At 46.0% G+C, this 15,103-nt stretch overlaps 1 protein-coding gene and 1 long non-coding RNA gene across 3 annotated transcripts; both read left to right on the forward strand.

The window, feature by feature from the left end:
- Positions 1 to 6,049: 6,049 nt before the first annotated feature.
- TMSB10 (thymosin beta 10) lies at positions 6,050 to 7,166 on the forward strand. The gene is made up of 3 exons (XM_033175277.1): positions 6,050 to 6,210; positions 6,495 to 6,609; positions 6,881 to 7,166. Exons 2-3 carry the CDS (start codon positions 6,510 to 6,512, stop codon positions 6,913 to 6,915), a joined length of 135 nt encoding a protein of 44 aa, XP_033031168.1. The 5' UTR covers positions 6,050 to 6,210; positions 6,495 to 6,509; the 3' UTR covers positions 6,916 to 7,166.
- Positions 7,167 to 9,254: 2,088 nt separating this feature from the next.
- LOC117062116 lies at positions 9,255 to 13,990 on the forward strand. 2 transcript variants are annotated; one of them, XR_004428224.1, is made up of 4 exons: positions 9,255 to 9,566; positions 11,808 to 11,891; positions 12,732 to 12,836; positions 13,663 to 13,990. It is a non-coding gene; the product is annotated as an uncharacterized LOC117062116 (long non-coding RNA). The 2 variants fall into 2 exon arrangements; XR_004428223.1 differs by lacking the exon at positions 11,808 to 11,891.
- The last annotated feature ends 1,113 nt before the right edge of the window (positions 13,991 to 15,103 follow it).

Consider the following 15,103-nt stretch of genomic DNA (forward strand, 5'->3'; position numbering starts at 1 on the left):
AATCTTCCCATGTTTGAGGGCTGGCTGAAGTTTTTGTTAAATTTAGCGTGACCAGATAAAATACATATATGCCAGCTGGATCCAGGCTGGCAGTTTGCAAATCCTGCTGCAGGGTCTAGACAAGGGCGGTGCAGTGGTGAGGCGCCCAGGCTTTGGAATCAGCCAGATTGGGATTCAAATCCCAGCAATACCAATGACCAGCTGTGTGACCTTGACCGAGCCTTAGATACCTATACTTTAAAGCAGAGATGTTTAAAATCCTGCTCTTTCACACTATTTTGTCGAGGCTTAAATAAGATAATACATGTGAAGTCCTTACTGCTGAATCTGGAACACAGTGTCTGCTCAGTAACGTGAGTCGCTGTCATCATCGCTATTCTAGCGGCAAAGATGAAAAATCAAACAGTAACATTCTCACTCACACTGTGGCCTTTAGCCACCTGGGCTACCTAAGCAACTGCCAAGGTTGACGTAGGCGTTAACCCACGCTGTTCTCCACAGAGCAGAACAATCTCTGCTGAGGCTGAACCTCAAACACTCATTTTGTTTTCTTCACAATTTTATCTTGGATGAGCTCTTCAGCCCCATAACCTACAAAAACATACAGCATTTTGATGGTGTGGAAAATATGGAATTCACAGCCTGATTTATTTGCTTCCCCTGCCTCCTTTGTGTGAGGCTGGCAACTATTTTCAGGCTGATAAAATTTTCAGGCTGGCAAAACTGGCACTCAGAAGGAGACTGTTTCACAAATGGAATAGTAGCAACAGACGGACCAGGGAGGTCATCTAGGGCAAGGTTTCCCCACTTGTGAGCCTACTGTGGCCCATCTCTGTAACAGTCCAAAGACTTGACTATCCTCTTCTCATTGAGGATAGCCTCTTCTCATTGAATGCCTCCAATGACAGTGAACTGATCACTTCCCTCAAAGTAGCTCATTCCATTTCAGTTAGGAAGTTAAGCATTTTTTTGCTCTGCCTGGAAACTGTCCAGGTTTATGCATTTGTTCAAAGAATATTGACTGAGCACTTACTATATGTCAGGCATTGCCGTAGGTGCTGGGGATACAGTGGTGAACGAGACAGGTGAGGTGTCCCATTTTCTGTGGCAGAACATAGACAATACACAAAGAAATGAATGTGTAACATGTTTACTTGTATATTGGTTAGAGGTGGATTCTATGAAGAAAACTGAAACATACACTAAAGGACATCAGAATGACAAGGGTGTTGCTCTGTATGTGTGGCCAAGGAGAGTTCTCTGAGGAAAGAGACACTTAAGCAGGTTCCTAAATGAAGGAAGAATGTGCACAATGCGTATGTTTAGACCAAGAAGAGCATAAATGGGGCAAAGGTCCTATAGCAGGAGTGAATGGTTTTCTTACCTTCAAAGGAAATCTGGACTGGACTCTTTCTTCCTACCCATACAATCACAAATTTCACTGCCATTTGCCAGTTAACCATGTTAATCATCTCTCCCTGTATTTGTAGGATTAATATTAGGGCCAGGAGGCTTCCACATCTGTCTCTATCAGGTTTATCTCATCACATTTTGTTCATTTCTTCACGGGATCCAGTTGGTTTTGGAGCTTAGAGGTTCATCCTTCATAACATAATCACTATTCTATCTACATCCTCATTCCAGTCTCTGATAAAAGTGTCAAGTTGGACAAGTCTGAGGAATGAAGCCCCATGGCAAGCCTCCAAAGGCATCCCCCACCCCCACCAGGTTGACAGTCATCAAGACTTCCTTAGTTCCTCTTATTAGTTCTACATTTTCCAGAACATCCTTCTTGACAAAGAAAATGGCAATATCATTGCAGTTTAGTAGTTCAGCTTTGTCTATTCCATCTGTGAACAGTACAAAATCTGTTCCCAGCAGCAGGCTGAAATGTTGTCATGTGTAAGTGGCACTCCAAGTCATAAGTGAATACGAGGCATGACCCATGACCGTGAATATTATTGTAACTCAAGAGTTTCATTGTATCTTCCACAGCCAGAATGCTCCCAGATATTGTGTGAGCATTCAGGAAACATTTATTGAATAAGTATATGTGTGTTACATTAAGTATGTAGGAAAAAAAATCCCCAAATGAGATCTGAGTGCCTGGAATCACCAGGTTATAATATATCTACCTCATGGTGTTCCAGTTATCTAATGCTGTGTAACAAAATATTCTCAAACTTAGTGTCTTAAAACAACTACATTTATTTTGCTCATGAGTCTGCAATTTCGGCAGGGACAACTCATCTGTGCTCCACTTGGCATTAGCTGAGGCAGTTTGAAGCTTCGAAGGCTCCTTCACTTGTGTGGTTAGTGGTTGATGCTGGCTACTGGCTCTGACCTCAGCTGAGGCTGTGGCTGGAATGCCAACATGTGGCCTTTCCTTGTAGATGCTTGGTTTTCTCACAACTTGGAGGTATCCTGAAAGAACGTCAGAAAGAACCATGTGGTCTTTTACGACCTAGCCTCAGAAGTCACAAAGGCATCATTCCTTCCATGTGTTATTCACTAAAATAAAGTCACGAAGGCCAGTCTGTACCCAAGAAATGGTGGGAAAATGTCAAAGAATATGAAGATGTTTTAAAACCATTGCCCATGGGACTGGCTGACACAAAAATTTGACCATTGTCCTTCAGCAATGAATGCCAAAGAGGCTGCCTGCTGTGGTAGAGATGGGCCACAGGGTTGCACTGAGCAAGAATAAGGAATGTCTGTCTGCAAGTCCCCTTAAAGCTCCTTTGTTTGGGAGTCTTGCATACTCACTCAGTCACCAAACATATGTCTCCATAGCTATATTTAGAAGTCAATTCCTTTGTTTTCTCAATAAAGGGACGTTGGAATGGAAGTTCACCATGGGTCCAAATTGGTACAATTGAATATTCCTACACCCAGGTCAAAGGTGGGGCCTGGGAATGTATTATAATAATACCTAAACAATTATTGGCATTGCAACTAAAAAGATGTCAAGTGCTAGTGAAACCCTCCAAAGAGTCAATGTCTCTGAAAATCTGGATATTTTTACTTTCTATTTAGCAGATCCTTCAACAGTGTATGGCAGAGACCACTCCAAGACCACCCAACCCTGCTTTCTTTTTCTCCTAGGGACAGCTAGACTATATTTCCCAGCCTCCTCTGCAGTTATGTGAAACCAAGTGAACGAGCTCTGGCCAAAGAAATGAGAACGAAAGTAATGGAGACTACTTCCAAGACTGGTCCATAAAAATTCTAGTGTGGGCCTCTAGCCTTTCCTCTTTCCCCGTCCACTGACTGGATGGTGTGGACTTCAAGGACCTAGAGGAGAGAAGAGTAACAAGAGAGAAGGGGCCTGAGTTCCTGAGTCACTGCATAGAAAAGAATTGCCTGACCAGCGACATCAGCATAGAATGTTGCTGCATGAGCAGAAAATAAATTTGTAGGCCGGGCACGGTGGCTCACACCTGTAATCTCAGCACTTTGGGAGGCCGAGGCGAGTGGATCATTTGAGGTCAGAAGTTCAAGACCAGCCTGGCCAACATGGTGAAACCCCATCCATACTAAAAATACAAAATTAGCCAGGCGTGGTGGTGCATGCCTGTAATCCCAGTTACTCAGGAGGCTGAGGAAGGAGAATTGCTTGAACCCGGGAGACAGACGTTGCAGTGAGAGGAGATCATGCCTCTGCACTCCAGCCTGGGCTACAGGGCAAGACTCCATCTCAAAAATCAAAAAATAAAATAAACTTGTATTGCATTAAGCCACTTTGGGGGCTGTGTGTTACAGTTGTTTGCCAACCCTACCTGTGAAGTTCCGCTTTCACTCAAGAAATGTTCACTACCCTCCCTCTCTTACCACAGGTGGAATATTTTCCCCACTCTGTTGATGGTGGGCTTGACCAATAGGATGATAGCAAACATGGTAGGATATGACATGCTTTGACACTTTAACATTTCTACACTATCTTGCAGGACAACCCTCTTGCTATTCTGCCATCACCAAAGAATCAGCCAGAGGATAATATACCTGTGGAGCAAACCTAGATCCAATCCAAAGTCTGGAGCCAAGCCCAGCCTGGCCCAGCCCAGCACCATCTGACCTGCCCATATAGGAACAAGAATAAATAATTGTTGAAGCTCCTGAGATTTGGGTGGTTTGTTACATGGCATATTGCAGCAGAAGTTAACCAATGCACTCATCAAATATGAGTGTGATATTCCAATGAGGTTGCTATTTTAAGTATCCACTTGAGACCAGGTACAGTGGTTCACACTTGTAATCCCAGCTCTTTGGGAGGCCAAGGAGGGCGAATCACTTGAAGTCAGGAGTTTGAGACCAGCCTGGCCAACATGGTGAAACCTCATCTCTACTAAAAATACAAAAATTAGCTGGAGATGGTAGTGCATGCCAGTAATACCAGCTACTTGGGAGGCTGAGGCACAAGAATCGCTTGAACTCAGGAGGCAGAGGTTGCAGTGAGCTAAGATCACACCACTGCACTCCAGCCTGGGCAATACAGTGAGATCCGTCTCAAAAAAAAAAAAAAAAAAGTAGCCACTTGGTGCCTCTTCTTTATCTAAGTTTATGCCAAAGCTATTTTATAGATGAAGAAACTAAAGAAAAGATCTGCCCAAGGTCACACAAGCCTAAGCTCTCTTCCCACTGTTCCAAACACACTGAAGGAAAGTGAGAAAAGCAGGTAAAATCAGGAGGGGAGAAGGGGGCAGTGGTGCTCAGGCTTGTAATCCCAGCACTTTGGGAAGTTGAGGCAGGCAGATGGCTTGAGCCCAGAAGTTCGAGACCAGCCTGGGAAACATGGTGAAATCTCGTCTCTACAAAAATAATACAAAAGATTTGCCGCTAGTGGTGGTGCACGCCCGCAGTCCCAACTACTCAGGAGGCTGAGGAGGAAGAATCACTTGAACCGGGGAAGTCCAGGCTGCCATGAGCCGTGATCACACCACTGAACTCCAGCCTGGATGACAGAGTGAGACCCTGTCTCAAAAAAAGTAAATAAATAAAATAAAATCAGGACCGAATTTAGGCTGTTACCACCAAATCCCACTTTAAAGGGCTTGGTAATACTTCACACTTGAAAAAGGAAAGGTCAGGACAAATAAAAGAATAACCAGCCTTAACTCCTGGGCTGGTAATTTAGGGAACTTATTACTTAACGGTGTTGCACAGGCTGAAAATACAACCTTTCTAAGAAAGATGTGAATAATTGCAGTATACTACTCCTACAATGGGTTAATAAGAAAAACAAGAACGTTTGTAGGCATGTGGGTCTCTACTATCTTCAAGGTTAACTTCAAGGAAGAAAACCGCACCCACTGATAACAGTGTTTCTAGGAGCTCGGCGAGAAAAAGAACACTGCGAGCCTTCTCGGGACGCCCTGTTCTCACCACAGCCCTTCACACAATGCATCTAACAGCATTTAAGGAGCACCCGCCAGCCAACGATACTGCTGGAACCGCCCAGTTCAGGGAACAAGGGACGACTGACCAGAGGGCAACCGCCCCCAACCTGAGCAAAGAGCGCTGGAAACCTATTTCTCCCCTCCCCTTCCCCCTCCCCTTCCCCCCCCCGCCCCCGCTCCAGCTCCACTACTGGACCCTCGGCTCGAATTCTTTTAGTGTAGGACCAGCTTAGGACTCAGCCTCCCTAAGGAGAGGAAAAGTGGGGGAGGGAAGGGGACTCTGGAGGAGCAAAAGCAAGAGGCGTGGGGGCGACAGGGGTGGGGTGTCTCCTAGAGCAAGGATTGCTGCAGAGTGCGCGTGCACGCCCGCACATCCACACCTACGGCTACACATCATATCTGCACACGCACAAAACCACACACCCTCCCCAGTCGGTCCCATATCCTTTCTGCGGGGTGAACAGCAGATTCTCGGAAAGGGGGAAATGTAGCCGCAAAAGCAAACCCCGGAGCCTGGCGCCCACCCTGGCGGCGACTACAGCCCCCACGCAGGGCACACTGTGAGCTGGGGGTGCCGGGCGCGGGAGAAGCCGCGCCCAGCCGGGCTGGCAGCCCAGCGGAGGGCGCGGCAGGGCGAGGAGCCGCCCGCGCTGCTCCCGCCCCTCGGGTGCCAGCGCCGCCCCTGCTGCGGCGGGTGAGGGGCGGGGCGGGGCGCGGCGTATAAAAGGCTAGGGGCGGGCGCCGCTCTTTTGTCTCTTGCTGCAGCAACGCGAGTGGGAGCAACGGGATCCCGGGCTCGGAACCCGACTACACGGTGAGTGCGGCGCCGGGGCTGGGGGCCCACCCAGGGTGTGGCCGCATCCTGTGCACCGGGCGGGCGCGCCGCAACCGCGACAGCCGCCCTTCTCGGACGGGACGCAGGGGCCGGCGACCACGCCCTGGGACCGAGAAGGGGGGTGCGGGACGCGCCCAGATCCTCGGCCTTGGGGCTGCTCGCCACGCCTTGGCGCGAGTGCCACGTCGAGAGGCGTCGGCGGGGAGCGCGGAGGGGGACGCTGGCCCCCAGCCCCAGGTCAAGCGCCTTCGTTTGCCCACTAGGATTGTTTTAAGAAAATGGCAGACAAACCAGACATGGGGGAAATCGCCAGCTTCGATAAGGCCAAGCTGAAGAAAACGGAGACGCAGGAGAAGAACACCCTGCCGACCAAAGAGAGTGAGTGTGCCTCGGTCTCCCGCGCCCCAGTCCAGCCCCTAACCCTGCTCTTCCCTGCAAACCCACTCCTCCACCCCGCACCCGGCCGTTGCCCGCGGTCTGGGCGGCCCCGGCCACTCTTTCAGTTTCACAAAGCGCCTTGTCTCTCCCCAGCCCCAAGCTTCCTTCTAAATCCCCACACCTCGTGGGTGCCTCGCCCACACTGGGAAGCACCTCGATTGCGGGTGGGGGTTGCAGCTCCCCTCCAGCGCCCGCTTCCCGCTCTCCACAGCCATTGAGCAGGAGAAGCGGAGTGAAATTTCCTAAAATCCTGGAGGATTTCCTACCCCCGTCATCTTCGAGACCCCAGTCGTGATGTGGAGGAAGAGCCACCTGCAAGATGGACACGAGCCACAAGCTGCACTGTGAACCTGGGCACTCCGCGCCGATGCCACCGGCCTGTGGGTCTCTGAAGGGACCCCCCCCAATCGGACTGCCAAATTCTCCGGTTTGCCCTGGAATATTATAGAAAATTATTTGTATGAATAATGAAAATAAAACACACTTCGTGGCATGGCTGGCGTGGTCTGAGTCTCTTGGTTGAGTATGCGTGGGCAGTGCCACTGCAGGAAAGCCCCCTGCCGCAAAGGGGAGGAGGTGGGTCGCAGAATGGGCTGACTCGGAGGGAGTTTTTAATTTTGGCTTTACCTGCTTCTCCGTAAGATTTCATGTCTTGTTAGCCGCTTAACTCTTGCTCGTAAGCAATCTGTGTAAAATTTAACCCCACTTTGTCCCCACGTTGCTTTGGAAAATGCTTTTTCAAAAGAGCAAGGTTTGCTTTTGATAAGCTTCGAAAGCCCCACTGTTTCCCTCTGGCCTCCTAGCTGACTCAGAAGGGAACACTGATTTTAAAGTCTGGGGAGAAAGCAAAGACAATCTGGAATGTTGGAAATTGGGTGAGGTCACAAAGTCTCCGGAAGGCTTTCTTCTGGAGCTTAAAACAAAGGCGGGATCTAGGGATACAGCAACGGGAACGTCAGAACTAGAGGAAGCAACACTAGAACTGGGGGAGGGGAGAGGGGGAAGAGCTTTTTGTCTTTTAACCCTAGTTCAGAACCTCCCACAAAAGCATTAGCCATTAGAGGAAGTGCTAGGCTGAGCTGCTACCACACAGTGTTAAGCAGGAAGGGTGGGGATGTGGTGGGAGGGTGGGAGGGCGGGCGGGCCGGTGGACTGGCGCTGGCGGCCAAGCTCCAACGGATGACACCTCAAACCCACCCGGAAGGAATGGGACCAGCCCAAGGGGGCCTGACAGTTGGGAACCTGGGGCTGCAGGCCATTCAGAAGCAGAAGAAACAGGCTTATAATGACAGGGGTGGAGTTTTCTTTAAGGAGGGTGGATAGGATACTGCTTAGTGATTCGTCCCACATTTTTGCCTGGCCCCAAGAGGCTGGACACTGGGTGAAGGCAGTTAATTCGAATGAGGTACGGTCCCTGTCCACAAGGAATTTAAAATCTAGCAAGTGAGATAGGTAGCCACAGCACACCAGAGTCAGGACACCTGGGCTTGGCAGGGAGACTCATGCCCAAAGACATTCTCTCTGAATTCCTATCTGTACCTCCTTCCTGGTACCTGGACACATACATCACCTCCCCCATTAGAGTAAATAGAGAAACAATCTTTTTTTTTTTTTTTTTTTTTGAGATGGTGTCTCGCTCTTGTCGCCCAGACTGGAGTGGGACCGCGTGATCTCGGCTCACTGCCTCCGCCTCCCGGGTTAAAGTGATTCTCCTGCCTCAGTCTCCCCAGGAGCTGGGATTACAGGCATGGGCCACCACGCCCAGCTAATTTTTTGGTTGTCTTTTTTTTTCTTTTTCTTTTTCTTTTTTTTTTTTTTTTTGAGATGGAGTTTCGCTCTTGTTGCCCAGGCTGGAGTGCAATGGCACGATCTCAGCTCACCACAACCTCCCTCCGCCTCCCGGATTCTCCTGCCTCAGCCTCCTGAGTAGCTGGGATTACAGGCATGCACCACCACACCCAGCTAATTTTGTATTTTTAGTAGAGACAGGGTTTCGCCATGTTAGCCAGGCTGGTCTTGAACTCCTGACCTCAGATGATCCACCCGCCTCAGCCCCTCAAAGTGCTGGAATTACAGGTGTGAGCCACCACACCCGGCCGAAAGATTCTTATTAATTGATATTGGTGACTCTCACAGTAGCCAGCACTTAGTAGACATTCATAAATGCTCACTGAATTGTAACTGAAGTATCACCTGGCCTCGCCTGCTCCATCTTGGCCATGCTAAAGCCAAGCTGCTACCAGCCCTCCTCCCCCACTGTCTTGTTGATTCTATTCTGTTCTATGTACACATTGACAGGACCCAAGCATGGTGCACTTGTGGAAGTTCGGGGAAGGCAAATACCTTCATTTCCTTCCCTGAGCCCAGTTCAGGATGCAATCCTATTAAAATAAGGGGAAGTACAGTTAACCTACAATTGAAGCTATTGTTAGGAAGCTCTATATTACCCAGATGACAACTACAGGTCTCAGCCAGCTAAAAGATTTTGGATATTGGGTTGCTGATTTCAGAAAAATTCAGAAGCTGTGTTCCTGTTCTGCTTAATTCAACACGCTTTTTTTTTTTTTTTAGAACTCAGTGCCCATCATCGTACTAGGTCTGTGGAGGCTATAAAAGACATGTGCCAACTAGCTACACAAAAGGCAGAGTAAAATAAATGCTAAAGAGAGATTTAAGTAAAACCCTCTGGGAAAGTAGACAAAGGAGTGGTTAACCCTGGGACAGGGCGCTGCTTCATGGAAGAGGAACCATTTGAATGAAGACCTAGAGAAGTGAGAATGAGAGCAGGGCTTTCTCAACAGAAGGAGGAGCAAGGTATAGTGATACCACAGCATATGCAGCAATGGGAAAGGTAAAGGTTCTGTGCAAACAGAAGCACTTCAAAATTACCCTAGCAGGTAAGTAGGGTGTGGTTTTTCCTGTAGACAGTTGGAAACTACTGCAGATTTTGAGGGTTGGGGCAAAGTTATGTAAGATGTTTGTGATAGCATGTGGAAGATGCTGTGGCTGACACAGATGGCTACGTACCCAACCACTACCACCACTGCCACCACCATCACTGCCATTAACACCATAACCACCACCACCATCACAACCATCATCATTGCCACCACCATCACTGTGATCACCGCCATCACCATTGCCACCACCACCACCATCACCATTACCACCATCACCCCTCCACCACCACACCACTACCATCACCATCACCATGACCATTGCCACCACCTTTATCACCACCATCAACAGCAGCACTATCACCACACCACCCCATCCCCATTGCCACCGTCATCACCACCACCATCCCAATTGCCACCACCACCATCATCTCCACTATCACCACCACCACTACCATTATCATCATCACCATTGCCACCACCATCACCACCATCCCTACTACCATCACCACCTCCACCATCACCATTGCCAACACCTTCACCATCACCACCACCATCACCATCACCACACCACTACCAACAACAATAACAACATCAACACCAACACCCACACATCATCTTCTTCTACCCTGCCTATGAAGAATGGCCAATAAAAGACCAATTTTATGCAGATATCAGTCAATCAATGAGCTTCAGAGGACCCAGCACAGGAAATGATGCTTGAGTAGTATAAATTTAAGGCACTTTGGGGTTCAGCAATATAAAAATTTGTGAGGACATTTTGTTTTGTTTTGGTTGTCATAATAATTAGGGGACAGTATTGGCAGTTCATAGGCAGAGACCAGAAATGTTTGACATTCTGAAATGCATAGAACAATCCTACACATCAAAGATTTGTCTCATGAATGACTTTGTTTTAACTTTTTTACTGTATTAAAACATACATATGGGGTCCTGGTGCAGTGGCTCACACCTGTAATCCCAGCACTTTGGGAGTCCAAGATGGGCAGATAACTGAGGTCAGGAGTTCGAGACCAGCCTGGCCAACATGGTGAAACCCCATCTCTACTAAAAATACAAAAATTAGCCAGGCATGGTGGTTAGCACCTGTAATCCCAGCTACTCAGGAGACTGAGGCAGGAGAATTGCTTGCACCCGGGAGGTGGAGGTTGCAGTGAGCCAAGATCGTGCCATTGCACTCCAGCCTGGGTGACAGAGTGAGACGCCATCTCAAAAACAAAACAAAAATTTAAAAACAGTATATATGGAAAAACACACAGAAGTGTACAGTTTGATGAATCTTTGCAAACTGAACACACCCTAATGCCTCCCTCCAGTCATAAACCTATATGTGTTCTAACAGCATGTATATATTTTACCTGTTTTTGAATGTAATGTAAATAGATGCATGACTTCTATTCATCTAGGTAAAACATTTCTTTATATGAGTCCAGCAACAACTAATTTTGCTCAATTTTATTATAGACTTTATGTGCCAAGAATGTAAACTATCATGTAATTGAGGGATGCCTTTTTCTTTTTTTAACTTGCAGCTTCACTAAGAATTGATCACCATTGCAGAAAATCATTTCACTAATAGAAGTATCCTCTTGGTTTCTGAATTTTTTCGTACAACACAATTGTATCATGTCCATCTGAAGCTGCTGGATCATGATAATATTACATATAAGTGAAAATATGCATAAAGTGAAGATGCATACTTCTTTATACGCTAGAATATTGTTGTGCCATATTGTGTTAGTCAGCTTTTGATAAGTTATGCTGCAGTAACAAAAAACCCCAAAACCTCAATGGCTTACAACAACAAAAATCTATTTCTTGTTTACATTACACATCAGTTGCTGCTCTGCTCCTGTTCCACATGTCTTTTTAATTCTGAGAGCCAGGCTAAAGGAGCAGTCCCTATCCGAGACATGCTGTTGTTACGGCAGAGCCGTGCGTCTTCTCAGATGTGGTACTTCCATTCACGTTACATTGGTCAAAGAAGCACTGTAAATTGCAAGTCATCCGGCTGGGATGTATAATTCCATTGTGGGGAAAGCAGAAAATAATTAGAACTCGTAATACAATTTACTATATATACTTTTTTTTATATATAAATGTATATACCTTTTTTTATAAATTACCTTTATTTCACCTTTATATTCTGGTTAGGGCTTATATTTATGTTTTTAATGTGTGTGTAGGGGCAGGTAATATTATCTTTGATTTTCATTTCAGGAAAGAGGACTGTTATAAAATACTTTATATGTAAGAAGAAGTTGGTTCTGAAGGGTTGGGAACCAGTGGTCTGAACCAATCATGGTAATTCCATTATCTAAGAATAAGGGTGGGTTGTGATTCTGGCCAAGGAGACCCGAGAGGAAGCCTGTTTACAGGCTTCTTGGAAGACTGTGTTTCCTTTTCAAGACAGGCATAAGTACAAATGTGGTGATGTGAGAATATGACATGTGAAAGATGACAGTCATCTGGGGGAAATGCTAACATGATGAGGGTGGCAAAGATTGAAAACGGAAAGAATCTAGGTCCTTGGTAAGCCCCTGAGCTGCTGAGTTCTTCTGAAAGTGCCTTATCTTTGAACTTTTTGTTATGTGAAACAATGAATTTTTCTTACATTTAGGAAGTCTATGGCTGGGTTTTCTGTTACCTATAGTCAAAGTATTCTAACAATGATCAGCTGGAAAGAGAAGAGTTTAACTGCAGAAATACTGGTTAGTAGGATATTAGAGTAGTTCAAACAAGAGGTAGCGAAAACTTTAATCAAGGAAAGACCCTCCCATATTAGTATGCTGGCAAATATCTAATAATCATCTCAGTTCTGGGTAGAGGTGAGGAGGAACTGATTTGTAGCATTTGCTTATTTCCATGGTGTAAATATTGCTAATTTCAAGCTGCCAACAGTTTAAAAACCAATTTGCCTGCTTTCCGAAAATTTAACAATTGGCTCTTTGCAAGCTGCTGCCAGTTGGCTCCAGAACACCACTGACTATAGGGATAGGAAAGCAGGGCTGATATAAAAGATATTGCAGAGGGGGAATTAACAAGACTTCGGATTATATGGGAAATTACAGAAATTGTAATCTGACAGATGAAAATAAATTTTTACTTGTCTATGTGACTTCATTTTTCTGCTTTGAGTTTCAGAGGGGAAAACTGAAGCATTCTACAACCAGAGCATTTCCCAGAAAGTACATAGAGAGACACGGAATTGCTTTGGAGAGAGAGAAAGTGTTTTTTACAAGTTCCCAAGTGAGTATTACAAATTAGTTTTATTGTCAACACATTGTACAGAGAGACAATAAAATAAGCCCATAATAAAGTTGGTGCCTATGGTGATCGCAGTGAAAGGCAAGGTGAACTTATAAGACATCACAGTATGATAGAACCTGCATCAAGCACAATCCAGGAAGCTAACACTGGGGGTGGTGTGGGTAGAAGCACAAAGTGAGAGAACAGCAGGCTGGATTGGTGGGAGTCAATAGCTAGTTAGGACCAAACAAATTGAAGGATCAATAAAGTTATTAACTGATCCATTGCTTTCTCCATTTATATATATTAAGCACAATATATTAAGCATCTGCTAAGTACTGGGTCCTAGGCTAGGTACTTGATCAGGATAAACAATATGGATTCTTTTTTTTTTTTTTTTTTTTTGAGATAGAGTCTCACTCTGTTGCCCAGGCTGGAGTGAAATGGTGTGATCTCGGCTCACTGCAACCTCCGCCTCCTGAGTTCCAGTGATTCTTCCCAGGTAGCTGGGACTACAGGTGCGGGCCACCATGCCCAGCTAATTTTGTATTTTTACTAGAGACGGGGGTTTCACCATGTTAGCCAGGCTGGTCTCGAGCTCCTGACCTCAGGTGATCCACTCAACTCAGCCTCCCAAAGTGCTGGGATTACAGGCGTGAGCCACCACGCCTGGCTATAAAATTTATTCTTTGTATGTAATTCTCTCAAAGCTAAAATGATCAGATAACTCAGATTAGTGACAAAATATGGCATCATGGAACTATGTATCCTGATTTAAAACTAAAAGGGCACTAAGATGATTTTTTACCTCCCCTGTGAAATTCAGAAGACTGAGCTATCTGAGAGACAGCCCTGTTGGTTCAGCCCTGCCTTAACTCTACGTTTACTCTGAAGTCCTGCGGCATCCTTGTCTATCTCTTCAGTATTACATTGGTGTGCTTCATAGAAGTCAACAAGAGCAGAAGGACTGTTGGTTAGAAGATAAAACACTGGCTCTATGATGGCTATTCAAAGTTGTCAAACAACCCATAGCTAGGAATTGTTTCTATATTGTGGAAAAATCTTATTCTCTCAGAAGACAATGATGCGGGGAAAAATGCCTACTCTTACATCAATGCAGCCCCAAGACCTTCATGGAAGCATCTATAGCTAAAAATAACCTATTCTTTTTTTTTTTTTTTTTTGAGATGGAGTCTCGCTCTGTCGCCCAGGCTGAAGTGCAGTGGCCGAATCGCAGCTCACTGCAAGCTCCGCCTCCCGGGTTTACGCCATTCTCCTGCCTCAGCCTCCTGAGTAGCTGGGACTACAGGCGCCCGCCACCTCGCCCGGCTAGTTTTTTGTATTTTTTAGTAGAGACGGGGTTTCACCGTGTTAGCCAGGATGATCTCGATCTCCTGACCTCGTGATCCGCCCGTCTCGGCCTCCCAAAGTGCTGGGATTACAGGCTTGAGCCACCGCGCCCAGCCAAAGAACCTATTCTTTGAGTCACTTTTTTTGTCCAAATGTTATCTCCTGCCAAGCTATCTCTTATTTTGTTTCCTGCTACTCAGATGTTCAGTATTGATCTGGCATGTTCTTAGGAAAAAAATGAGTAAGGTGTATAATTGTATTATGAGGATTCTTTGGTTTGTGACAAAAAAGCAAAAACAAAAACTCTATCCAACCTTGCTTAAGCGAAAAGAATTTACTCATGTACATGAGAAGTCCATGGAGTCAGTTTTGCTTCAGGTGTGTCTGATGGAGATAGCTAAATGACGTCACAGGGACCTGGTTTTCCTTTCTCTATCTCTCAGCTCTGTATCTTCATTCTCAGGCTGACCCTCCCCTCATGGTGACATTATAGCTGCTACAGCTCAAAAATTACATTCCTCCCAGGTGTAGGAGCCACAGAAGAGAGAATTTCTCTTTATCCAGTTTGAACAAAAACCTTGGGCCTAACTTTCACTGGCCTGAATTAGGTCAAGTGCCGGCCTCTGGCCTAATCACACTGGCTAGGGAAAGGGAAGACAGCGATTGTTTCAAATCTAGGTCACATGCTATTATTTTTTTTAAATCAGGTTAAAGTTAGCATCACAAGTAACGGAATAAACCAACATTACGTACTTCCTGATATGATACACTGAAATGAATTCAGCATCACATTCATGATACTCCTGACAAAAATTGCATAGCCTGAATCCAATCATGAGGAAACACCAGACAAACCCAATTTAAAGGACTTTATATAAAACAGCTGGCCTAGATCCTTCAAAAATGTCAAGATTACA

The sequence above is a fragment of the Trachypithecus francoisi genome, unplaced genomic scaffold (genome assembly GCF_009764315.1).
Source record: "Trachypithecus francoisi isolate TF-2019V2 unplaced genomic scaffold, Tfra_2.0 Lachesis_group17, whole genome shotgun sequence".
NCBI lineage: Eukaryota > Metazoa > Chordata > Mammalia > Primates > Cercopithecidae > Trachypithecus > Trachypithecus francoisi.

Excerpts from the sequence above, each read along its gene's own strand:
- TMSB10 (XM_033175277.1), top strand. The coding sequence starts at position 6,510 with ATGGCAGACAAACCAGACATGGGGGAAATCGCCAGCTTCGATAAGGCC. Across the intron at positions 6,610-6,880 it reads CACCCTGCCGACCAAAGAGA|CCATTGAGCAGGAGAAGCGG; the intron begins GTGAGTGTGCCT and ends CGCTCTCCACAG.